Source organism: Eubalaena glacialis, chromosome 18 (assembly GCF_028564815.1).
Source record: "Eubalaena glacialis isolate mEubGla1 chromosome 18, mEubGla1.1.hap2.+ XY, whole genome shotgun sequence".
NCBI lineage: Eukaryota > Metazoa > Chordata > Mammalia > Artiodactyla > Balaenidae > Eubalaena > Eubalaena glacialis.
In genome coordinates this window covers 63868929-63894857 of record NC_083733.1, presented here as the reverse complement: position 1 = coordinate 63894857, position 25929 = coordinate 63868929, and the positions used below count along the sequence as shown (strand labels likewise).

Below are 25929 nucleotides of genomic sequence, written 5' to 3'. Positions count from 1 at the left end.
CATTTCCCTGCAGGCGGCCGCACGTACACCCATTCCTCCAGCTCATGTCAGTCTGCCATTTCCCTGCATGCACCAGACCCTTTAACTACCTCTCTCCTCCTGACTAAAAAGCCCAAGTTCAAAGACACCTCTTCAAATCTTCCTGGATCCCCCATAGCTTCCTGGACCCCCGTTTCTCATCACACTTTTCCTGCATTCCTGTTTATCTCTGTGTCTCTCCGTACACATTAAATCTCATCAACAAGTCCTGAAGTCCTCCTGGGTCCCACTAGCTTCCCCGCTGCCCTCTCCCATGCCATCCCTTCTGCAGGAGCCAACTCCCCTCTGTGCATACACATGCTTCTCCTGGAAACGCAGGTGGAACCTAGGAGAGGTAAGAAGAGAGATTTAGAGAGTGTCAACGGAGACTTGGAAAATCAAGGAGAAAGACAGAGATACAGAGAAAAATATGGAGAAAGAGGCAGAGGGGTGGAGAGACACGAACAGAGACAGACACGGAGGCACCCCCCGCCATGGCCAGGGAGAGAGCTGGACGGCGAGAGACTTGGAGGAGGGGGACCAGGAGGGTCAAGAGTCCTGATATCCGGGCAGAGGTGGGCGGACAATCAAAGGACAGCAACAGGACTGTCAGATAGAGATAAAGGGAAGCTATTGATGCAGCTGCCCGCCCACCTGCCCGGAAGAGAGCTTGAGAAATGGAACTGACAGGAGCATGGCACTGGGTGCTGGGGGCAGACAAAGCCCGATTGTTCGAAGGCTCTTTCCCCCCCCCCCACCCCCCACCTCCCGCAGTGCCTGGGTCTGCACCACAGCCTGGGACAGGGGCGGGTACCAGCTTGGTGACACACGCTTTCTTCCTGGCTGGTTTTGCTCTGTCTTGCGAGGACACTGAGTTTCTCCAGCACCCACAGAGGGAGTTACGGGCAGGTGCGTGAATCACCCCAACCCCACTAAACCCATGGGGCCTGGTTCCCGGTGCCCAAGGGTGCTGAACCCAGGAGTGACAGCCTGCAGGCCCCAGAGCGCTCACAGAAGAGGTGGGAGTCCAGGAGGACAGGGGATACTGTGTGCTTGCCTGGGACGCAGGCGTTCGGGTCCTCAGATCCTTTCTTTCTTTTTTTTTTTTAAATTAATTAATTTATTTTTATTTATTTATTTTTTGGTTGCACTGGGTCTTTGTTACTGCCCGCGAGGTTTCTCTAGTTGCAGCGAGCGAGGGTTACTCTTCGTTGCGGTGTGCGGGCTTCTCATTGCGGTGGCTTCTCTTGTTGTGGAGCACAGGCTCTAGGCACGCGGGCTTCAGTAGTTGCGGCACGCGGGCTCAGTAGTTGTGGCACATGGGCTTAGTTGCTCCGTGGCATGTGGGATCTTCCCGGACCAGGGCTCAAACCCGTGTCCCCTGCATTGGCAGGCGGATTCTTAACCACTGTGCCACCAGGGAAGCCTCTCAGATCCTTTCTTGCTCAAGGACCTAGAAGTCTAGGAACTGAGGAGAACAAGCTCCTGCCCTTCCTTCCTTTAGATCCAGGTGTGCAGACTCCCAGCTCCTTTCTCCTTGAAGGTCCAGAATACTCAGCCCCCAGCCCCCTCCTCCCTCAGACCTGGGAATCCAGGCCCCCAGTGCACTCAGGGACCTGCACTGCCCTCCCTGGAAGCCGGGGTCAGGGAGGTCATCAGGAGCAGAGCTGTGGGAGGGTGGGAGGAATATGCGTGGGAGGCCTGGGTGAGGAGGAAAAGGGTGGGTCCCCCTCCTGCCTCGGTGACCGGGGGAGGCAGAGGTTAAAAGGAAACACCAGGAGCATCTGAGGACAGGACCAGCCTCTTCTAGGGGGGCCAGGGAGCTCAGGGTGTCTGTCTGCCAGGCCCTGGGCGCCACAGCACCTACATTCTCTGCTTTCTGCCCTCCATCTCTGACTCTGAGGCGTCCTCTCTGTTTTCAGCGTCACTTCTCTCCCCGCGGTTCCCTGCATTTCTGACTCTCTGTCTGTCTCCCTTTCTGTCTGCCTGTGACACGTACTGTCCCTGCCCCCAACCCAAGAGTCGACCCCCAGGCAGCCGGCCCCCAGCAGGTAAGATCACACCTCCCACCAGAACCTACAGGTGTGGGGTTGAGCAACAGGTAAGCACAGAGCCAAGGGGAGGAGGAGAAACCCCATGGAGAGGGCAGAATGTCAGGGGCCCTCCCTCCTCCTGTTACTAAGCAGGCAAACTAGAGCCGAGAATAGAAAAATCATGTGAAGTGCACGGTGAGCAGACCGTGGTTCTGGGTCCTCTCTGGCACCCGCCTTGGTGGGACCCTCAGATGGAAGACATGGGTCGGGGAGACAAGAAATCAAGAGGCTGAATGGGAAAGACAGAAGTCAAGGGTCAAGAGAGCAGGGCAGGATGGGGAGGATGAGGAGGGAGAAGAGGGAGGGGACTGGGTGAAATCTGAGGCTGGGACTGATGGAGCATTCGGCTTCCCCTCTCAGGAATGGCCATGAAGATGCTGATTGTAACACTGGTTCTGGTCGCTGCAGGTAGGCAGAAAAGGGAGGGGGAGGGGGCGGTTTGGGCATGGGGTGGGGGTTGTTGATGGGGAAGAGATTGGACCTGGGATGGGGATACACATGAGGATGGAGGGGGGTGGGTTTAAAATGAGGAAGACACAGGGGTTAAATTAGGGATGAGGGATGCAGATGGGGAAGGGGCGGGAGGTGGTCTTGAAGATGGGGAAGGGTTTGAGGATGAGGTTGGTTTGGGAGATAGGGTTAGAGATGGGGAAATTGGTTGGAGGTGGGTTTAAAGATAAGAACGCTTAGGGATGGATTTGCCTTTGGGGATGGGGATTGAGATGAAGAAGGGGTGGGTTTGAGGAAGAGTTTGAGGAAGGGGCTGGTTTGGGGCATGGGGATGGAGATGATCCTGATGATTAAGACGGCAATGGGGTTCACCTTGGGGGAGGTGCCTGATGTCTCCAGACCTTCTCTCTGACTCAGACCCTCCCTCCCTCAGCCCAGACAGAGGAACAGAATAAGGTGCTGCACGGTGGACCCTGTGAGCAGACGTCTCACCCCTACCAAGCTGCCCTTTACACCTCAGGCCACTTGCTCTGCGGGGGGGTCCTCATTCATCCACTGTGGGTCCTCACCGCTGCCCACTGCAAAAAACCGTGAGTCTCCACGCTGTGAATGAGGAGTGGTTGCAATTAGACCCTGCGGGAGTCTTGCAGACTTCGCACATCCCCCTGTCCCATCATGAGGCCATCTGATAAGCAGGTTCAACTGGCCAGTATTTAATTGATTACTAAATATATGTCAGGCAGTGTTTGGGGCCCTGGGGATATCGCAGTGAAGAAAAGAAGCAAAACTGCTGCTTTGATGAACTGCCCTTCTACAGGGCCCTGTAGGGAGCGATGGATTTAATTCTAAGTGCTGGGGGAAGCCACATAGAGTTTTAATCAGGGAAGCAGCATGACCTGATTTACATTTTTAGGAGCACTCTGGAAAGTGAACTGGGCGTGAGATGAAGGGATGCCTGTGGAGGTTGTTGCCATGGTCCTGAGATGGACCAGGATGGTGGCCCTGGGGATGGAGGGAAGTTGAAAACCTGGGGAGGGGTTCTGAGGCTGAGTCAGCAGGACTTGGTGGTGTGGAATGGGAGAGAAAGAGAACAAGCAGGGCTGACTTCCGGGGATGGGACTTGAACAACTGGCTGTTTTGATGTTCAAGAAGGATGCCAGGTTGGCTGCTGGCGCTCAGGGGAGAGGTCAGAGATGGAGGTAAACATTAAGGCTTTAAATACCACAAACAGGTGGTATTTAAAGCTACGGGATGGGATGAGATCATCCAAAGAGTGGGCATAGATAGAGGACCATAGAGGACCCAGGACTAGTCCTCAGGGCACTAATAACCACTAGTTTGATGAACAACAGCCACCATTTTTTTCAACGCTAACTATGGGCCACGTACCCAGGTAGGCAGTTTCTATACCTTTCCTGGAATCCCCCACAATAAGGGACTCTTTGCTTCTGAGGAAACTGAAGCTCAGAGAAGTAGCAAGTGACAAACCAACAGGTGCCATATCCCAGTGGGAGCGGGGAGAGACCCCAACAGGGGTCTCACCTTGCAGGGTCATGGACACAAGGACCCCCCAGGGTGGTCTCCCACAAGCGCTGGTAAACCTGGCATCACTCCCACCGTCCTCATTCATTCATTCAGTACACATTGAACAAGAGCACCCACTAAGAGCCAGATTTGAGCTGGGCAGTGGGAATTCAGCAAAGACTGAGAGGGGGAGATACCCAGAGTCTCTGCCCTCGGGAACACAGGTTCAGGAAGGTGCAGGAAGACAGTTATAGAATCCTTGAAAAACCATACAATTACAAATTACTCTAAGTCCAATGAAGGCAAAAAAACAGGGATGGCTCCATGAGAGAAAAGAACAGAGGTACCTGCTTTAGATGGAAGAAGGTGTCAGGAAGGACTTTCTGATGAGATGAAATTCAAACTGAGGCATGGAAAATGAGAAAGGGTAGCCAAATGAAGAAGGGGGCAGAGCATCCAGGGCAGAGGAAATGCAAGGACAAAGGAAGTGGGAACAACCTGAAGAGTTCTAAGAAAAGAAAGTTACTGGTTCACTGAGGGTCAGAGGATAGTGGGATAAGGCACTTGGACTTTATTCTGAGGGTAATGGGGAGCTACGGAAAGTTTTTGAGCAAGGGAGTAATGCTTTGATCCATTTCACAAATATTTATTGAACACCTATCATATGCCAGACACTGGTCTAGGCACCAAGGAGGATGTATCTGACGAAAACAAAAATCCCATCTTGATATTCTAGAGCTGTGCCATCTAATGCAGTAGCCATTAGCCACATATGGCCAATTAAATTTACATTAATAAAAATGAAAGGAATTTCCAAATCCACTAGCCACACTTCAAGGGCTCAGTAGCTGCCTGTGGCCAGTGGTCACTGTTTCAAACAGTGCAGATAGAGAATATTTCCATCATTACAGAAACTTCTATCGAATAGAACGGTTGTGGCAGAGGGAGAGACAGTAAAACAGGTAAATATTTAACAATACATATATAGTGTGTCAGATGGTGATGTTAGGTTCTCTGGTGGAAAGGAAATCAGGAGAGGGAGTTAGGACTTGCCTGTTGGGGTGGATACTTGCATTTTAATTGGGTCTCCAGGGAAGGCCTCACTGAGAAGGTGACATTTGAAAGAGGTGAGGGACTGAGGCATGCAGATATCTGGGGGAAAGAGTTGCTGGCAGAGAGAACAGCCAGTGCAAAGGCCCTGGGGTGAGAGGATGACTATTGTGTTCAAGGAAAGGCAGGGAAGCCGGTGTGGCCGGAACAGAAGGAGAAGGGAGAGAGTGGGAGATAACTGACAGGTGATGGGGACGGATTGTGCAGAACCTTGTAGGCCACAGTGAGAACTTTGGCCTTTATTCTGAGCAAGATGGGAGTCACAGTAGGGTTCTGAGCACAGGAGGGACAAAGCTGGCTTATATTGTTAAAATAGCTCTGGCTGCTTTGTGGAGGACAGACTATAGAGGGGCAAAGGTGGAAGCCAGGAGTCCAGTGGGACTGTAGTCCAGGTAAGAGATTAGGGTGGGTCAGATTCTGGATATGCTTTGGAGAGATAAAAGGATTTCTGGACAGCTGGGAGGTGAGTCAAGAAATAAAGAGTCAAGAATAGTCTCCGAGTTATTCTGGAAGGATGGAGTTGTCATTTACTGAGCTGGGAAGACTGTGAGGGGAGAAGACCGGATGGTTCATGGTGTACCAGGCTACCCCACCTCCCACCGTAGCCCCCTCTGGAGTCTCAGCTGCAGCCCAAGGGCTCCAGGTGAGACCCAGTCCTTCTCTTTCCCAGGAATCTTCAGGTCTATCTGGGTAAGCACAACCTTCAGCAAAGGGAGATTTTCCAGGAGGAGAGCTCTGTCGTCTGGACTGCGGTCCACCCTGGCTACAACGCCGCCACCCACGACCAGGACATCATGCTGTTGCGCCTGTCACGTCCAGCCAAATTCTCTGCACACATACAGCCCCTGTCCCTGGAAAGAGACTGCTCAGCCAACCACACCAGCTGCCACATCCTAGGCTGGGGCAAGATGGCAGATGGTCAGTAGGGGGAGAATGATGCAGGTGACCCATCATCAATGGGTGATGGGTCATGGGGAGGTGGGTTAATGGTGAGAATCAATGGGGTAGTGTATCAGTGGGTGAAAGTTCAATGGGGAGGGAGGGCAATTATGGGAGTTGGGCCAACGAGTGAACAGCCAATGGAGAAAGTAGACCAACAGGTGAATGGTATGGAGATGTGGGCCATAAGACGAAGGGTCAAGGAGGAGGGAGGGTCACTGTGGAGATACTAATCAGGAAGGGGGCCAGTTGTCAAAAGGGACCAATCAGGATGCACTGATGATCAAAAAAGGATAAATGGAGGAGGGACTAATGCAAGAAGCAGGGGAGCCAGCTGAAGGATGTGAACTGAGAAAGCGAACAGTGTAGAGAAAGCTAATGGGGGAGGGGTCAATTGAGAAGAGTCAGTGGTCAAGAGGGGTCACTAGAAGAAAGACCAGAGGAAGAAACAAGTCCAATAGATCAGCAGGAACCACTGAGGGTAGGCCTGTGAGTGAAGGGCCAAAAAAGGAAGGGAGAACCAATGGGGGAGGATGAGGCCATTTAGGAAAGAAGCAAGGAGGGAGTAGACCTTTGGATGAAGGGCCAATAGAAGGGAGAACCAATGGGGAAAGAAGGGACCAGTTAGGAAAGACCAAAAGTCAAGTGGTGACCAATCAGGATGAGCCAATGGGCAAGAAGGGTCCAATGAAGGAGGACGGGCTATAACAGAGGAGGAACTAAGAGAGGAAGAGAGTCTAGAGGTCAGCTGAACTACTGAAGAAGGTGGGACCAATGGAAGAGAGACAAGCGAAGGCAGGAACTAAGAGAAGGAAAAACCAATAGGAAATGAGGACCGGTAGAGAAGGGGTAATTAGTGAGGAAGACAGGCCAATGTGAGGGAAGACTGATGGAAAGAGGGACCAATCAGGAGTCAGGCAATGGAAGTGGGTTTTGAGAACGAGCGACAAATAGGAAAAAGGGAACCATTGGGAAATAACGACCAATAGGGGAGGAAGGATTTATAGGTGTTGGAGGGTCAATGGGAAGGGTGGGTTGTGAAGTGATCCTGGCCCATCTCTCTTTGCAGGTGATTTCCCTAACATCATCCAGTGTGCATACCTCCACCTGGTGCCCCATGAGGAGTGTGACCGTGCCTACCCTGGCCAGATCACCCCAAACATGGTGTGTGCCGGGGACGAGAAGCACGGGAAGGACTCCTGCCAGGTGAGGACGCCAGGACCCACCAGTTACATAGCCAAGGACAGAGGTGGGCAGGAAGAGACCGATACACAGACCAAACTAGAGCTTTACAGAGACAGGCTGGGTGAAAATCAGAGGCGTGATAAGGGAGAGAGACTCAATTTGATACACAGAAACACAATCAGGGACAGGCAGAGATAAAGAGCCAGTCAGCAGAGACAAGGATGGAGATGAAGAGATCAAGAACCACAGAGACACAGTAGGGAGGCAGATGGTGCCAGGAGACTGTCCCTGCTGCAACAGAATCCCCACAATTTCTGCTTGGAAATAGCCACACTGTGCAGAAGGGGGACCATAGTTAAGGAGAGAAGGGGCTCCATCCCCACTCCCAAATACTTTTAACTTGGGTTTCTGCCACCATCGCCCATTGGATTTCTCCTTTTGATGCCAAAACTGAACCCTGTGCATTGAAGGATCTGCAGAGACCAGCCAAGAGGGAGAAAGAGACAAAGATAGAGAAAAGTGATACACAGTGAGTTGGATGCAAAGGAAGGGCAGGCAGATGAGCCCCATTTCTGAGACCATCTGTCCTCTCTTTAGAGGTCTCTGTGTTTCTGAGTCTCCCTCAGTCTCTTCTATTTCCCTATCTGTGACTTTGTGTCTGTCTGTCTGTCTCTCTCTGTATGTGTGTCTTTCTCTCCATCTCTGAGTGTCTTTCCCCCTCTCTACATGTCTCTGTGTCTCCTTCTGTCTGTCTTTCCTTCTCTGCGAGTCTGTATCTGACTCTCTCTCTCTTTAACCACAGGGTGATTCTGGGGGTCCGTTAGTGTGTGGCGACCGTCTCCGAGGCCTTGTGTCATGGGGTAACATCCCCTGCGGATCCAAGGAGAAGCCAGGCGTCTACACCGACGTCTGCAGATACGGCCACTGGATCCGAAAAACCATTCAGGCCAACTGATCCTGATGTGTGACCTCCACCTCTTGACCTTCCCCCCACCTGCCCAGACCCGACCCTTAATACTTAATAAAAGTGGTGACACCACAGCACAAATCCTCCCTGATTTTACCCCAGCCCCATCCTTGCATCACTAGGAGTGATGGGAACACCAGCTAAGGTCTCAACCCTGCCACTAAAAGAATACAGGAAAATCCCTTCCAAGCATCTCTCCCTCCCCAATTATTCCATGGACTCGACTTCTTCCTACAGAGAAGTGGTCCCAAGTCTGGCCAAACCTGAGTTGGGCTCCCAGCTCCCCCACTTGCTTAGCTGTGCAACCGCAGGAAGTGCCTTCCTTCAGTGTGTAGATTTTCTCATCTCTAAAATAAGGATAATAATCGTATATCCCTCATAAGGCGGTGGCTATGTGGTTGGGGAGATTCAAGGCTGTAAACATGTGAAACGCATACAGCAGTGCCTGGCACACCCGTGTGAACAATAAAGAGTGAATTTTATTATTAGTGGTACTTTTTGCTTTTATCCCACCTCTGCCTCTCTGAAGCCCAGATATCCTTAGTTCCCTTTTACAGCCCAGCTTGATTTTTCTCCTCCCTGGGAAGACATCCTTGTCTCTTCCACATAGCTAGCCCTGAGGGGTGGCTTGCTCCACTAAACTCTCCTTATAGCAGCAAAAGCAGGGAGATGAGAGGGCTGGGAGGCCACTGTGTGTGGGTAAGAGTGATGGGAGATAAAGAGAGCAGGGACCAGATCCCAAAAGACCTCAGACCCCGGGTTGAGAGGCTAGGGCTTCTCCTGAGAGCAGTGGGGAGCCATGGAAGGGATGTGAGCTGAAGCAGCTCTGGGGCCATGTGCAGGATGGACCGGAAAGGAGAGACCAGAGGCCAGGGAGGAGTAGAAGTGATGGTGCGGGGAGAGAAGATGAGGGCTGAGCAGGGGCTGGGGCTGGGAGAGCTGGAGAGGGAGGCTGAATATGAGTTCACCCTGTGGAGAAGTTTGGGTGGGTGACATACTCAAGATGCTAATGACCTGCAGAAAAGTCTGGGAGTGTGGGAACATCTGGTGTGTTCCAGAGATGGCAAATCATCCAGGCTGGTGGGGGCTGGGGTTTGAGGCCAGAGAAATGGGTGATGTGGCTGGGAAAGTAGGTCACTGGAAGGTGGTGCTGGGCCCTGAGTGCAAGGCAGAAGAACTTGACCTTGATCCTGAGGGCCTTGAGAAAAAGAAGGACAGGGTCAGATGTGGGTATTTGAAAGATCTCATTGCAGTCCATTTGAGGAGAGGGGGATGGGCAGGGAGGTGTAGAGACTGGAGGCCCTCCCCGAAATGAGGGGGGCAGACAGGCAGAACTGGGTGAGGACCCAGGCTTCTACATGCTTTCTGGGGTTCTTCCACCCACATGCACCGCGCGTGATCCCACACTGATGCACGCACCCCTATCCCCAAGCCCCAGGTCTGTCCCTGTCGTCAGAGAGGCCTTCCTCTCTTGACCCCCACTGCACCATCTCCAAGAAAGACAAAACGACATCTAAGCCAGGCATCCTCCCAGGAAGACGAATGGGATGGTAAGTGGCTCCCCAGAGAAAGGGAAAAGAGGGTCCAACGTGGGAGCTGAAGTTTCGAGCAGAGAAATATTTAGGAACAGAGGGAGAGTCAGACACAATGGTCCATTTGCTTCACAAACATTTATCGCAACCTTATTTTTGCCCAGCACAGAGTAGAATGAAGTTGGAAATTGTTACACAGAGCGGCCACACCATAGGAGGTATTCAAAGTCAGTCATGTGTCATTTTTTTTAATTTTTATTTATTCATATTTATTTTTGGCTGTGTTGGGTCTTCGTTTATGTGCAAGGGCTTTCTCTAGTTGCGGCAAGCGGGGGCCACTCTTCATCGCGGTGCGCGGGCCTCTTCACTATCGCGGCCTCTCTTGTTGCGGAGCACAGGCTCCAGACGTGCAGGCTCAGCAGTTGTGGCTCACGGGCCTAGTTGCTCCGCGGCATGTGGGATCTTCCCAGACCAGGGCTCGAACCCGTGTCCCCTGCATTGGCAGGCAGATTCTCAACCACTGCGCCACCAGGGAAGACCCTGCGAACTCTTAGTTGTGGCATGCACGTGGGATCTAGTTCCCTGACCAGCGATCAAACCTGGGACCCCTGCACTGTGAGTGCGGAGTCTTAGCCACTGGACCATCAGGGAAGTCCCCAAAATCCTAGACTTAACCCTTAACATGAATATTGTTGGAAGCAGAATCTCTGCACGTTTGGTGTTTAAGGTGTCTGTATGTCTACTAGAATTTTATCTACTGTGGGGATAGTCTTGTGACTTCAGCTTGGAATGGGTCATTGCTCTGTGAATTTTAAGTTAGAGTCATCCCAAGTTTATATCCAGTGTTGGGATACTTGAAAGAATGCAATGTTGATCATATTTTTTTAAATATTTATTTATTTATATACTTATTTATTTGGCTGTGCCGGGTCTTAGTTGTGGCACGCAGGATCTTCGTTGCAGCATGCAGGATCTTTAGCTGCAGCATGCAGGCTCTTGATTGCGGCATGTGGGATCTAGTTCGCTGACCAGGGATCGAACCTGGGCCCCCTGCATTGGGAGTGCAGAGTCTTAACCACTGGACCACCAGCGAAGTCCCAGTTGATCATATTTATAAGTAAAATATACATATGTATAAATTTATTTACATGCTCTGGAAGGTTTGCCTAAAAACTGAAGGACTTCCAGAAGAGATGGAGTTGGTTTCAGAAATGTAGTTTTTAAATGTTTGAAGATAGTTAATTAACTTAGTTTGTAAATGGGACCCAACATTATTATAAAGACTTACCTCATTTGCTGTGCAAAAGTTTTTAAGTTTGATTAGGTCCCATTTGTTTATTTTTGTTTTTATTTCTATTGCCTTGGGAGACTGACCTAAGAAAACACTGGGGGCTTCCCCGGTGGCTCAGTGGCTAAGAATCTGCCTGCCAGTGCAGGGGACACGGGTTCGAGCCCTGGTCCGGGAAGATCTCACACACCGCGGAGCAACTAAGCCCGTGTGCCACAACTACTGAGCCTGTGCTCTAGAGCCCGCGAGCCACAACTACTGAGCCCGCGTGCCACAACTACTGAAGCCCGCACCCCTAGAGCCCATGCTCCGCAGCGAGAAACCACCGCAATAAGAAGACCGTGGGCACCACAATGAAGAGTAGCCCCCGCTCGCCGAAACCAGAGAAAGCCCGCGCACAGCAACGAAGACCCAATGCAGCCAAAAATAAATAATAAAGAAAATAAATTAATTAAAAAAAAGAGACTCAGCCATATACTTATAAAAAGAAAAAAAGAAAACAGTACGATTTGCTGTACAGCAGAAATTAACACAACTTTGTAAATCAACTATACTTCAATTAAAAAAATTAAAATGCAAAATGAAAACAAAAACCAACAACAAAACCCTTCTTGTAATCAAAACACGTAATTGGAATAAAAAGGTTTGTAAGCTAAACTTAAAAGACTGTAGGCTTAAAAGAAGTAGGCTGCTGGATTTGTCACCTTAATGCATGAAATATTCATTGCAATAGCCAAACCAAACCTCAGAATTTTATGTTTTTAAGTTTTTTCCCTATACACTGAAACGAGTCTCAGGGCTCTAAAACCTCCCATTCAACAGGTGCTGGATTACAGAAGTGAACAAGACAGCTTTGTTTTTGCCCTCAAGGAATGTGAGCTCTGCAAAGGCAGCATCTCCAAGCATCTTTGTCTATTTTTCTTCACAGACAGATCTGAGTCTGGCACACTGTAGATGCTCAGTAAATAGGTGTCAAATGAGTCTTTGGCTCTTATATCCTAGCGGAGACAGAGACTTGGAGACACAGAGATGGATGCATAGAGCTGGGGGCAGACAGAAAGAAGAGCTGGAAGGGATAAGAGGTCAGAAGAGGCAGCCCTGGATGGCCCAGGAACCGGGGAGGGAGGCACCTTTTGGGTTCCCTACCCAGTGCCCCATTTCCCAAGAGGCCGGGAGCCACCCACCCCCTATCCTGGCCTCTTGGCCTCTTTCCCCATTGACAGGTGGCCCTGCCCAAATCTCACCCACACCTGGCTGTGCCAGGCAGGCTGCGTAAGGCACCTGCGGGGGGCCTAGACTGGATCCCCGCCCCTTTCTGCCCGGTGGCCCTGGTCACAGGGTGAGGGGCAGAGAAGGGGTTGAGGGGGTCCCTCAGCAAAGGGGCCAGAGTCTTCCTGGCCCAAATGGAGGGTGAGGGAGATAGAGGAAGAGAAAGACACAAAGATACACATACTCAGAGCCAGTGACAAAGGGGGGGGGGGAGAAGGAGGAGGAGAAGCAGAAGGAGAAGAAAGAAGAAGGAGAAGAAGGGGAAGGGGGAGAAAAAGAAGAAGGAGGAGGAGGAGAAGGAGAAAAAGAGGAAAGAGAAGAAGATGATGCAGGGATAGAAACAGAGAATAGGGAGACAGGGAAGGGTAGTGTCACAGAGAAAAGAGAGATAACAGAAAAGAAAAGCTACAGAGAGAGACCCAGGGGTGTAGAGAAAGAGAGATGAATTGAGAATCACAGAAACACATAAAGGGGCCTGAGGAAACTTTTGGGGTGATAGTTCATTATCTTGACTGGGGTGATGGTTGGAAGTGTGTGGGTCAAAACTCATCACATTGTACACATTAAATATGGTATATTTACTGTACCTCAGTTTTACCACAATAAGGCTGTAAAAAAAAATACAGCAGAAAGAGACACTGGGTGGGCGCCTTATACTGAGAGAGACTCAGAAAGATTCCGAGGGAAGCGGAACACAGAGAGAAGGAAGGGTAGAAGGAAAGATGAGGAGAAGGGGGGCGGAGGGAGGTAGAATGAGTGAAGGCACGGGGAAGACAGAAAAACACTTGAGCTAAGGGCGCTCCAGAGCTGGTGAGACGCCAGACCTCCGGAGACCCCTCCCCATCCCGGGGCCAGGGAGGTAGGGAGTGGCCTTCGGCATTGGGTGGGGGGTGCTCTGTGGGTGGAGACGGGGGGAGGCCGGAGGAGTGGTTGCTAAGGCCCGGCAGGGCGCCTCACTACCCGGGAATGCGCCCCAGGGATCAGTGGGTCGTTACAACCCAGGCCGGGTGCCAGAAGCAGAGGAGTAGGCGGCTGCAGGACAGCGGCGGCGGCGCGGGCCTGAGAGTCTGCGACTGAGCTGGGAGCGGGTTCCCCACCCCCTACCTGGGGGACGTGGCAGGTGAGGGCTGGGGGGCGGGGCATAGGAAGGGAGAGCTGCCTTTGCGTTGGCTCTGGTCTGGGATGCATCCCCCATCCTCTCTCCATCCTCTCTCGGAGACTGAAGGATGCTGGATGTTGATTCCTCTGAAGTCTATAAGCCCTGAGTCTCAACTCATCTCAGCGCTCTGGGTGGGCCATGTCCTCGTGGTCCCTCTCTGCTCTGAGAAACAGGGGAGGGAAGAAGGTGGGGGTGGGATAAGGGTTCCCAGAATCACCTGGGCCTCCCCACTCTCATTTCCTCCCCGCCCCACCCCCGCCAGGTGCAATGACCTTGGCTACAGCTGGACCCCTGGGCGCGGATGGTCGGTGCACTGATCACAGCACTGATTCTGGGGGTGACAGGTACCCAGAATCCCAGTGTGTGCACACAGGCTAACTGTGCGTCGTGGGGCTGTTGGTGACTCTCTATGTGGCACTGGGGGAACACGTGTGACTAGTTATGGCTCCAAGGCTGGGTGAATGTGAGTCTGTCTTTATTTGTGATTGTGTGTGGCTGTATGACTGCTACCGTGTGTGTGTGTGTGTGTGTGTGTGTGGTGCCTCTTCCCATACTGAGTGACCGTCTGTGACAGGTGTGCCTACTCTTTGAGGCTGTAGACGTGATTGTGTGGCTGGGTGTTTGTGCATTTAGGATGCTGTGTGTGTATCATTGACTGTGAGTGTTACTGTGTGTGGCTGCTTGGCTCTGTGTATGTATAACTGTAGGTCTCTGTCCCTGTGTGACAGGATTGTGTGTGACAAAAGTGCTTGGCACCATGAAAATGTGTGGCTAGGTGCCTTCGGGTAGCCGTTTGTGATTGTGTGATTGTGGTTGGGTGCAAGATTATGTGTGGCTATCTTTGCAAACATGTGACTGCCTGAGGGTCTACGTATGGGTGACTGTAGGTGACTGTGTGACTGTAGGAGGCTGTATGTGTGATGGTGCAGCGCTGTGTGTGTGTGTGTGTGTGGAGTGCCCATCCCTCCTGTGACAGACTGAGTGTGCAGAAGAGGCTGTCACCACGAGACAGTGGCTGTGTGAAGGTGGATGATGCTAGGTGACTTGCCCTGTGTCATGCTTGGTCCACTGAGTCTAACCTTGTCACCATGTCACCATGCTGTTGCAGAAGTGAGTGGCAGTCTCTACCTGTCTGCACACGAGGCATATATACACAGGTCACTAAAACACTGTGTGTGAGTGAGTGAGATCATGTAAGGCTGCCCTCGAATGTGTGTACCTGGGAAGCGTGTGTACCACGAGGCAGAGCTATGTGTGTAACTGTCCCTATGGAGACGACGCACATCTCCCTGTGTAACTGTGCGTGTGCACGTCTGTGACAGCCGTTGTGTGCCTGTTTCTTGGACTGTGTGCATAAATGAAGACAGCAAGAAGGGTTTCACTTGTCTGGGTCCTCAGCAAGAATATAAACAAGTGAACGCGTGAACAGAGGATGGGGGAACCGGTGATGGGGTAGGATATCTATGCCCCTATCTGCAGGTTTGTGTGAGGGAGAAGGGTATTAGCAGGATAATTCAGGAGGCACATTTGTGTTCGAGAATTCGCAAAATAGCTCTGCTCTCCACCCCCCCACCCCACGGGAGCCCCACCCCAGTCTGAGCACTTTTCCTGGTTCTGCTCCTCCACCTCTGGCCCAGCCCACAAGCTCTGACTCTGCCCCTTTTCCCCATCCATACCCCAAGTCCAGACTTCATCGACAGTCAGGGATCCTTGAGCTGTGCCCCTCCCCCAAGAAAGGCCCAGCGTCTTTGGCTCTCCTCCTTTGGGCCAGGCTCCACCTCCGGTCCTGACCACAGCTCCTAGAGCCCAGCCCCTCCCTGTTCTCCCAAAGTCAGGGCTCTTTATAGGATCGACTCCTCCGCGGGACCCTGGCCTTGGCCCTGCGCAAGTCGATTTCAAGCCCCTCCCACATCTCAGGCTCTGCCGACTCTAGCCCAGACCCCATTCGCTAAGGCCTGAACACCCCCCTCACTTCTTAAAACCAGGTCCCGCCCCTAGAGCCCTGCCCGCCCGCAACAAAAGCGCCCCTCGGAGGTCAGAAGTCCTCTGGCTGGTCGCGCCTCTTGATTATAAGCCCCGCCCCTGAGTCCAAGCCCCGCCCCCGAGCTCCGTTTCCGGCACCCCCCCCCCCCATTTTCTGCCCCCAGAACCTGTTCTCGAAAATGGCGTTGCTTCCTGCGACAGCTCCTCTGCCGTCGGGCCCTCCGGGAGCACCCGGGACCTGGGACCTGGGGCCGGGGAGAACACCCGGGCGGCTGACGGCACCAGCAGCCGCCTCGTGAAGGGGACCGACTGCGAGAGGCACAGCCGGCCGTGGCAGGGTGCGCTGTTGCCGGGACCCAACAAGCTCTACTCCGGGGCCGTGTTGGTGGACTCGCCGTGGCTGCTCACGGCCGCCCGCTGCCGAAAGCAGTGAGTGGGGGCTCCGAGAGGAGGGCTGAGGGCGGGAGGTTGGATGGGGGGTGGGGCATGGAGGTGGGGGGGATGGGACGGGGATGAGGGAGCAGGAGGCGGTAGAGCTGGGGATGGGATTTCGAATAGAGCTGGGGGGCTTCCCTGGTGGCGCAGTGGTTGAGAGTCCGCCTGCCAATGCAGGGGACACGGGTTCGAGCCCTGATCTAGGAAGATCCCACATGCCGTGGAGCGGCTGGGCCCGTGAGCCACAACTACTGAGCCTGCGCGTCTGGAGCCTGTGCTCCGCAACGAGAGGCCGCGATAGTGAGAGGCCCGCGCACCGCGATGAAGAGTGGCCCCCCCGCTCGCCGCAACTAGAGAAAGCCCTTCGCACAGAAACGAAGACCCAACACAGCCATAAATAAATAAATAAATAAATAAAATTAAAAAAAAAGAATAGAGTTGGGGAGGAGAGTTGGGGTGGGGATGGGGTTAGATTGGGGAGGGGCTTGTGGTACTGGCTGGGAGTTAGGGATGAATTGGATTTGGGGCTACGAATGCAAATGTTGGATGGTTAGGAGTAGAGATGTGATTTGGTTTGGCTTTAGAATCGGAGGTGGGATGGGACAGGATGAAGATGGCGTTGGATTAGAGACAGGAGTGGGATTGGAGATGGCTGAATTTGAAGCTGGGAATGCATATGTTGATGATTTGGAGGTGGGTAAAAGATTGGGGCTGGGGTTAGGGTTGGGTTTGGGGTCGAGAATGAGTTGGATTTGGGTTTGGTCATAGGCTGATGGTTTGGGATGAAGATAGAATTAGGTTTGGCTCTAGAATTAGAGGTGGGTGGAGATTGGGATGGAGTGGAAATAAAAATGGAATTGCGATAGGGTGAGGCTTCAGAATAGATATAGGATTGAAGATGGGCTTTGGATTAGAGTTATGGGTGGGGTTGGAGATGGTTGGCTTCGACGTTGGGCATGGTTAGATAGAGTTGGGGTTGAGACTGCATATGTGGGTGGTTTCTGTGTGGGGAAAGGATTAGAGTTAGCGTGGGGGAGGGGATGGAGATGGGTTTGGAGTTGTGACTGAGGCGGGGATAGGCATGGGGTTGAAGATAAAGATGGTGTTGGGGATGGATTTGTGGATAGGGGTGAGATTGGGGTTGCGAGTAGGTTTGGCGTTGGGGTTGACATTGGATATGGGGATAAGGGTCAGAGTTGGTCGTGATCAGCTCTATCTTCCTCAGAGTTTTCAGAATCCGTCTTGGCCACCATTGCCTGTCACCCATATATGAATCCGGGCAGCAGCTGTTTCAGGGGATCAAATCCATCCCCCACCCTGGCTGTTCCCACCCCGGCCACTCCAGCGACCTCATGCTCATCAAACTGAACAAAAGAATCCGTGAGACTCCGCATGTCAGGCCCATCAGCATCTCCTCCCATTGTCCATCTGCTGGGACCAGCTGCTTGGTGTCTGGCTGGGAAACAACCAGCAGTCCCCAGGGTGAGTGTCCAGGTCCCTTTCGATGCCCACCTATGTCTGCCTTCTCCCCCTCTCTGTCTCTGAGCACTCTGCCCCTTCCCATCTTCCTCCGCCGCTCACTGTGGCCCTGCTCTGCATTTCTCTGTTTGACAGCTACCTTCCCCAGAGTCCTCCAGTGCTTGAACATCACTGTGCTAAGTGATGACAGGTGCAAGACGGCCTATCCAAATCAGATAGATGACACTATGTTGTGTGCTGGTGACCAGGCCGGCAGAGACTCCTGCAAGGTAAGGCTAGAGACTTCTCCGTTCATTCAGCAGATACACACTGAAACCAACCATGTAACCTGGAACCTTGCTATGTGCTGGGGACCCTGCGATGATCAAATCGGTGCTCACAGAGCTCATATTCTGGAGTAGTGCTGTCCAGTAAAAATATTGTGAGCCTTACAAGTAATTTTATTTGTTTTTTGTGGGGTTTTTTTTTCCCCCCACTGTGCGGCATGTGGGATCTTAGTTCCATGACCAGGGATCGAACCTGTGCCCCCTGCTGTGGAAGCGCGGAGTCTTAACCACTGGACCACCAGGGAAGTCCTTACATGTAATGTTAAACATTCCAGTAGCTACATGTAAAAAAAAGTAAAACACAGCTGAAATTGACTATTGTAATAATATACCCTATTTAATCCCATGTATCCCAAGTACCATCATTTCAAATGGTAATTAATGTAAAAGAATTATGAATGGAATGTTTTACATTCTTTTATTCTCACAGTAAGTCTTTGAAAGCCAGTGTGTATTTGTTTTTTGTTTTATTTGTTTTTTCTTTTTTTTCTATGTTTTCTATTTTTTTGTTTGTTTGTTTTTGGTTTGTTTGTGCCAGTGAGTATTTTTACACTGACAGCATATCTCAATCTGGACTAGCCATGTTTCAAGTGCTCAAGGGCCCCATATAGCTAATGGCCACTGTATTAGACAGCACAGGTCTCAAGGGAGAGATCAAGGCTGTGTTGTATAGAAGGGCAGGATGTGCCCTGAATAAAGGTATCACATCTAAGGGCCACCCTTCAGACAATATACATCACGGTTTTGTCTTATTTATTTTGGCACATTTCAGGCAGATGCAGTCTTAAGTGTCTCATTCCCATAAAACCTGTAGTATGAAAGTTTTCTGACAAATGCTAGTAAAATGTCTTAAAGAAGGAAAACAGAAACCCATGGTAGGTATTTTTAAAAGAAAATATTTAATAGAGAGGATTGATCACAAAGTTGTTGGAATAGCAAAAAAAGGTTAAAAAAAATCCTATGGTCAGGAAACTGCATAAACAGGGTAATTTCAGAGAGTGGTAAGGGCTGTGCAGGAAATAAAACATAGTTTTATGAAAGCAAGTGATGGGGGGGCAGTATTTGCAAGGGTGATTGGGAAGGCCTCAAAGAGGTGGCATCGGAGCAGAGATTGAATGACACAAAGGAGCCAGCCTTGCAAAGGTTAAGGGCAAGAAAAGCATGTGCAAAGGCCCTGAGGCAGGGAGGAGTTCGGCTGATTCAAAGAATAAAAAAAGAGGCAGCATGTTTGGGGGACAGGGATTGAGGCTGGAGAGATGACTGGGACCCAATGTTCAGCAAATATTTCTTCATCCCCAGTACAGAGCTTCTTTATATTCTTATGGGAGCTTTATTTGTTGAGGATGACAGAAATTAAACTGTTACAGCTCAGGACCCTTCCCTGTATTCAGGTCCCCAAAGGGTCTAGAGGAATGTAAATTAACAAGCTCTCTGCTGGCAGGATGTATGTTTCAGTAATATTGGTGTTTAGTAAGCTGTGGGCTCAGATGGCACTCCAGTCCCATTCTGATGGCTGGGAAAATCCCCCCACCCACCTCACCCACCCCCGCAAATCTTACAAATGTGACAGTTGCAGCAACTCCCCAGATCTCCCAATTTAATCTGTGTCCCCACTTAACACTGGAAGCACCCACATCTGGAGAGAGGGATGGGTGGAGGGGTTTTTATCAGAAGAAAGCACATCTAATTTGGATGTCAACATTTTCAACCACTTAGCCTTTGTGTAGCCAAGGGTAGTACCTTGCTTTTTTTCCCCCTAGACCTCGAGTGGCTTTTTCATACCAGAGTGTGGTCTGGGTGTGGCCGCTAAAAGCAAGAAATGATAACAATACTAATACTATAACACTAATAGCAGTTAACTAATTGCCAGACACTCTTTTAAGTGTTTCAGATGCATCAGCTCAATTTACTCATTTCAGCTTTGTTATTAACTCTATTTTACAGAGGAGGAGCCAAGGCTCAGTGCAGTTAACTAACTGCCGAGCAAAAGAAGCTCTGCAGGGATGTTAAACAAGGGCGAACAAAAAATGATGAGAGAAATCAAACCACAAGAAAGTTGAAATTTAGCAATCGGGGCAGCTAAGCTTTTTTTGCCTGGGAAAGAGCGTCTGCATTATAATGGGGAAAGAAGCCAGGTTGTAGGTATTTTGCATAAACATAGATAAGAAATGACAGTAAAGAGTGTTGAATATTACTACAGAAGGGTAATTACAGGGAGCTATGGGGAATTAAGCACAGGCAACCTAAATTAGTCCAAGGGAGTGATTCTCAACCCCAGGGTAATTCTGAACCCCCCAGGGCATGTATGGCAATGCCTGGAGATGTTTTTCGTCATCGTTAACAGCTGTCTGCTGGGGAGGGAGGGGTTTCCTAGCATGTAGTGGGTAGAGGGATGCTGCCAAATGCCTTACAAGGCACAGGACACCCTCCCATAGCAAAGAATCATCTGGTCCCAATGTCAGCGGTGCCCAGGTTGAGAACCCCTCACCCAGGGGCTGAGAATTGCCTCTCTGCAAAAGTGAGGTATACGTACAAGGCGGATTGGTGTCAAGGATGGGTGAAGGGTGAGGCAGGGAAAGGAAGGGGTGTCCAGTAGGAGAAACGCAATATTCAAAGGTTGGAGGGGAGAGTGAGAGAGAAATAGAAGGAAGCACAGAGACACACAATGAGGGAGACAGACAGGAGGTTGGGGGCTGGGTAGAGAGGGACAAGGGGGGTTTCTAAAGGGTGAACTTGGGGTGAAATATTAATATTCTCTCTCTGTGTCTCTTTTTACCTGTGTCTCCCTCTCTGTCATTGTCTGTGTCTCCTCATCTCTCTACTTTTCCCACCCCTGTGTCTCTATTCTTGCTGCCCTGGTCCTTCCTCATCTATATGACTCCCTCCCTCACCTCCCCACATCGCTGCCTCTCTGTGCCCCTCTCTCTCCTCCACAGGGTGATTCCGGAGGCCCCGTGGTCTGCAATGGCTCCCTCCAGGGCCTTGTGTCCTGGGGAGACTTTCCCTGCGCCCAGCCCAACAGACCCGGCGTCTACACCAGCCTCTGCCGGTTCTCCACGTGGATCCAGGACACTATCCAGTCTAATTCATGAGTCGTCCTAGGACCCGGCGTTCTAGCCTCCCTCGCCCCCTGCAAGTCCCCACCCCTGCAGGGACCCCAACACTCCTTCCAGACACCACTTCCTTCCCCAGAATGTTGAGGTGGTTCATCTCTCCAGTGCCCCGCCCCCAGTCTCCTGGAATCAAGGTCCCCCCCCTTCCCGGACAGTGGATGGACACGTCCTTCTGGTGGGATCCTGAAGACAGTTCCCATAACGACCGGGGCGGGAGTTGCACTGCACCTCTGTCTCCCTGGTGCTTCCTTCCTCGGGTCCAGAGCCCACCTTCTCTGCAGCTGTGACCCAAATTTGGTCCCAGAAATAAAACGTCTGAGAAGTGGGCTCCGTGTGTGGTCTCTTCCTGAACGGCTGGGCAGCCAGGAACAAGTCACTCACCCCTCGGCACTGCTGTGTGTACTCTATTAGGTTATTTCAGTTGCAGGAAACAGAGTTTCACTCGATCTGCTTTTCACTTTATTCATAAATATTGATCAACTGCCAGGAATGTGTCCAGATGCCGGGGATACTGCAACGGGCAAAACAGAGAAAAATTCCTGCTGCGTGAAGCTCCCCCTGTAGTAGGGGAAGGCAGACAATAAAAAGATAGACAAATACATTATATACTATAATAAGTATGTGATATGAATAAAAGGAGAACAGGGCATGAGGAAAGAGAAGGAACGTTGGGGGGATGTGTATTTACACTGGAAGGTCCGAAGGGTGCAGGAGAGCAGTAGCTACTCCGACCCCCACCCTCACCCCAAGATGTCCACATCCTAATCCCTGGAACCTGTGAATATATGGCTTTATATGGCAAAGGGACTTTGCAGCTGTGATTAAGGATCTTGAGAGGGAGAGACCAGTAGAATCCAAAGGGTCCTTATAAGAAGGAGGCAGGATAGGGGGTCAAAATGAGAGAGAGATTGGATGATGCTATACTGATGGTTTTGAAGATGAAGGAAGGGGCCATGAGCCTAGGCATGTAGGTGGCCTCTAGGCAATGAAAAGGGCACAGAGATGGCTTCTCCCCTTGAGCCCCCAGAAGGAATTCAGCCCTGCCCTGTCAATGCCTTGATTTTAGCCCAGTGAGACAACATTTTGGACGTCTGACCTCCAGAACAATAAGAGAGTAAATTTGTGTTGTAAGCCACTGCATTTGTGATAATTTGTTAGAGCAGCAACAGGAAACTAACATGAAGGGCCTCTCAGAGGAGGTGTCATTTGAGCTGAGACGTCTGGGATGAAAAGGGACTAGCCCCGTGAATGTCTGGTGTTCCAGATAGGAGGACAAGTGCAAAGGCTCTGAGATGGGGACAGCCTGGGCATTTCTCAGAACGCAAAGAAGACCAATATACCTGGAAGCTGGTTGGTTTGTCTTCCTAAAAGGTTGGGAAGCCACCAGAGGTTTTAAAGCCAGATGGTGACATGCGCTAAGAAGATCATTCTGGCTGTTGGTGGAGAACAAAATGGAGCTGCTTATTGGCCAGAGTTGAAAAGGGAGGTGCGTTAGCAACAGACTATCCATGACTTGCAGTTGGAAAATGTCAGGACAGAAGCAGCTGCCTCTGGGATCCCTCACTCTTCCCCCACGTGACCTTGCTTTCCCGGTCTCTCTCTTCTCATTTCCTGCAACGGGCATCCTCTATTTTCCAGCATCCCCCTGATAACTGGCTCCAGTGATTGGCTAGTCTTAGTTCACAGTCGAGAGAGAGAAAAAACCTGATTGGATGCTCACGGGAGGTGCTGACTCCGGGTCCAGTCAGCTATGGCCAAGGGGGTGGGGCTGCCTAGTGCAGGTGGAGCCTCCAGTAACCCTTTCCGCAGCAGCAGCGGGCCGTCAAGGAAAAGGACACATCCGGAGACACGAGTTTTAGTCTTCAGCATCCAGATGTCAATGTTATATTTGTTTGGTTCACCCAGATTTTTATCTATAGTTGTAAACATTTCCTTCTCACTGTGGCCAAGTATATTATTTTGTAAATGTACTTCAATTTATTTACCCATTTTAACTATGCATAAGCATTTGAATAGTTTCCAGTTTCTTCAACAGTTTTAAACCATTTGACTTTTTCCTAATGTAACGTTTGCTAAAACGTTGGTGAAAAGAGTTGAGGAGAAGCAGTGTACTTTGATTGTCCAACCACCCCATTCCCATGCTTATTCCCCCTGAGGACAGAACCCAGAAGCATCCTGGATCGGGTTTAGGCTCAAGGGTGAGCAGGAGATCAGAAGGGAAGTGTGTGGGCCAGGAGGCAGAAATTGTGGATTGTGAACTTGTCTGACTCAGCACAGGGCAAGCTGGGCAAAACTGAGACGTAGTCATCATTCTCTGCACTGCATTACCACCTGGGACCATCTGTTCCTTGGGGTGGCACGTGACCTAAATAAAGATGTTCACCGGGTGGCCACGTGATCCAGTTCTAAGCAGTAAGACATAAGCTGAAGTATGATAGATAACTTGGGTTGGAGCTATAGACAGGAGGATAGACTGGGGAGGAATGTAAAGATACATGTAAACAATAGTCAGTGTTCTAGCTCTTGGCCTGGATGTTGGGTTCACAGATATTTATTATTTGTTGAAATGAATGAATGAATAAGTAAAATAAAAGAGGGTCATGCATGGATCAGTGTTTTAAAAAAGACGTAAGCTGAAACCTAGCAGCTGGGTTTTCCTGGGAGGCTTTTGTTTTGCTGATAAAAGGGAAAGCATTATGTTTGGTCCTTCCCTCTCTTCTCACCTGGCATGGAGGTGCCCGGAGGTAGACCAGCCACTTTGAGGATAAAAGCCACAAATAAAGATTCGATTGCGGGATTTCCCTGGCGGCGCAGTGGTTAAGAATCCGCCTGCCAAGGCAGGGGACACGGGTTCGAGCCCTGGTCTGGGAAGATCCCACATACCACGTAGCAACTAAGCCCGTGTGCCACAACTACTGAGCCTGCGCTCTAGAGCCAGCGAGCCACAACTACTGAGCCCACGTGCCACAACTACTGAAGCCCGTGCGTCTAGAGCCCGTGCTCCGCAACAAGAGAAGCCACTGCAATGAGAAGCCCGCGCACCGCAACGAAGAGTAGCCCCCGCTCGCTGCAACTAGAGAAACCCACTCACAGCACCAAAGACCCAATGCAGCCAAAAATAAATAAATAAAATAAATAAACTTATTTAAAAAAAAAAAAAAAAGATTCGATCACAAGAAGCAAGAGGGAGCCTGCATTGTTGGCGACTTACTTAAGTACCTGCTCCAGGCATGGACTTCCAATATCTGGGCTTGAAAGAGAGAGAATAAAACCTCAAGTGTCTGGGCTACTGGAGTTGGTTTTCAGTATGCTGATACAGAGGAAATGGTGGGGGAAATAAAGTTTCTAGGAACTAAATGCTGAGCTAAGACACTGTGCAAATTTTCCTTGGCAGGTTTGACTTTCTCTTCCTGGATGAGGATGTGTCTTTTCCCATGAGGAGGCTGGCTCCAGAACCAAGATGGGACAGATGTCAGTAAATAGTTTCCATTAAGGGTGGAAACATCAGTGTGTTTCCCGCACGGTGATGTAAGCGGTGAGAATAGGGCTGTGGTGGTGCAAGAAATAAGCTTCTTGCCCTACTAGACATTAAGACATACTACAAAACAAAATTAATGTATTTTTTAAAGTGAGGTATTAGTGCAAGAACAGACAAATGGATCAGAGACACAGAGCAAGAGCTCAGAAAGAGGCCCATGGGAACTCAATGTAATTTTATATACTCTCTATAAAATATGTTAAAGTAGCAACTCAAATTAATGGGGGAAAGAAGGTACACTTAATAAATGGTGTTAAGAAAACTGGCTCACGGGACTTCCCTGGTGGTGCAGTGGTTAAGACTCTGAGCTCCCAAGGCAGGGGTCGGGGTTCGATCCCTGGCCAGGGAACTAGCTCCCACATGCATGCCGCAACTAAGAGATCACATGCCACAACTAAGGAGCCAGTGAGCCACAACTAAGGAGCCCTTGAGCCACAATGAAGGAGCCCACGTGCCGCAACTAAGGAGCTGGTGAGCCGCAAAAGGAAAAAAGAAGGAAAGAAAGAAAGAGAGAGAGAGAAAGAAAGAAAGAAGAAAAGGAAGGAAGGAAGGAAGAAAGAAAGAAAGAAAACTGTCTCACTGTGAGGAGAAAACTAAATGCAGATTCCTATCTGACACCACACATGAAAGTGGACTCTGGAAGTATTAAAGACCAGTATGGGAAAGATACACTTATAAGGTCAATAGAAAAAAAAAAAAAATCAAGGAGAATATCTTTGAATCTCTGTGACAGGGAACGACTTCTTAAGACTTCAAAAGCACAGATCATAGGACAAAACATTGATTAGGTTCATTATGTCAAAACTAAGAACTTAGGTTTAAAGGAAGGTAAGACAGACCATTAATAGGCATTTGTCAGGATGGGAGAAATTATTTGTAATATCAAAAATGGACAAGGGACCGATACCTGTAATAGGCAAGAAGCACCTGTGAAATGATAAGAAAAAAGATGGACACCCTTTGGGGAAAATGGGTAAAGGGTATGAATAGGCAATTTGTAGAAAAGCTATGCATATGAGAGGGTTGTTCAAAACTCATTAGTTACCCGAGAAATGTAAATTGAAACAAGGAGAACTACTCTACACCCATTAGGGTGGAGAAAATTAGAAGAATGGATAGCGTCAAGCGTTGTTAGGGATGTACACATAGTAGAATGTTCAGGCACTACTTGGGTAAGGGTGGTGCTTTCAATTCTGAGGAAGGGTCTGGCACTACTTCATCAAATTAAGTATACACACACCCGATGACTCAGCCATCTCTCTCCTGGTTATAGATCCCAAAGAAATTCTTACACACCCACAAGTGGACACATACAAGGATATGACTTGCAGCGTTCTTTGCGGTGTCTGGGAGTTGGTAGCCACGGAGTGTCCATACCGAGGGAGGTTGTTGGGTGAATGTGTGGACACCCTCCATGGAGTTCCTGCAGTAGGGCAGATGTATGAACACAAACAGCATGGATGGGTCTTAAAAACACGGTGCTTGTTTGAAAAGCAACTTGGAAGAGAATGAGATGTGTGA

General features: G+C 50.3%; 2 protein-coding genes and 1 non-coding gene across 3 annotated transcripts; 2 read left to right on the top strand and 1 right to left on the bottom strand.

The window, feature by feature from the left end:
- The first annotated feature begins 695 nt into the window (after window positions 1-695).
- Window positions 696-8274, top strand: KLK6 (kallikrein related peptidase 6). Its single transcript, XM_061173891.1, has 6 exons — window positions 696-927; window positions 2472-2519; window positions 2995-3151; window positions 5866-6113; window positions 7204-7340; window positions 8122-8274. Exons 1-6 carry the CDS (start codon window positions 696-698, stop codon window positions 8272-8274), a joined length of 975 nt encoding a protein of 324 aa, XP_061029874.1.
- Window positions 8275-10838: 2564 nt separating this feature from the next.
- TRNAG-CCC (transfer RNA glycine (anticodon CCC)) lies at window positions 10839-10911 on the bottom strand. The gene has a single exon. It is a non-coding gene; the product is annotated as a tRNA-Gly (tRNA).
- A 4757-nt stretch (window positions 10912-15668) lies between these two features.
- Window positions 15669-21196, top strand: KLK5 (kallikrein related peptidase 5; the record flags this gene model as incomplete). The annotated part of the gene is made up of 4 exons (XM_061172498.1): window positions 15669-15946; window positions 17178-17434; window positions 17567-17700; window positions 20694-21196. Coding segments are annotated over 4 exons (825 nt in total), but the record flags the coding sequence as incomplete, so codon positions are not given.
- Window positions 21197-25929: the final 4733 nt, after the last annotated feature.

Coding starts and splice junctions, on each gene's coding strand:
- KLK6 (XM_061173891.1), top strand. CDS start 696: ATGGAACTGACAGGAGCATGGCACTGGGTGCTGGGGGCAGACAAAGCC. Junction 2,520..2,994: donor ACTGGTTCTGGTCGCTGCAG/GTAGGCAGAAAA, acceptor TCCCTCCCTCAG/CCCAGACAGAGGAACAGAAT. Junction 7,341..8,121: donor ACGGGAAGGACTCCTGCCAG/GTGAGGACGCCA, acceptor CTTTAACCACAG/GGTGATTCTGGGGGTCCGTT.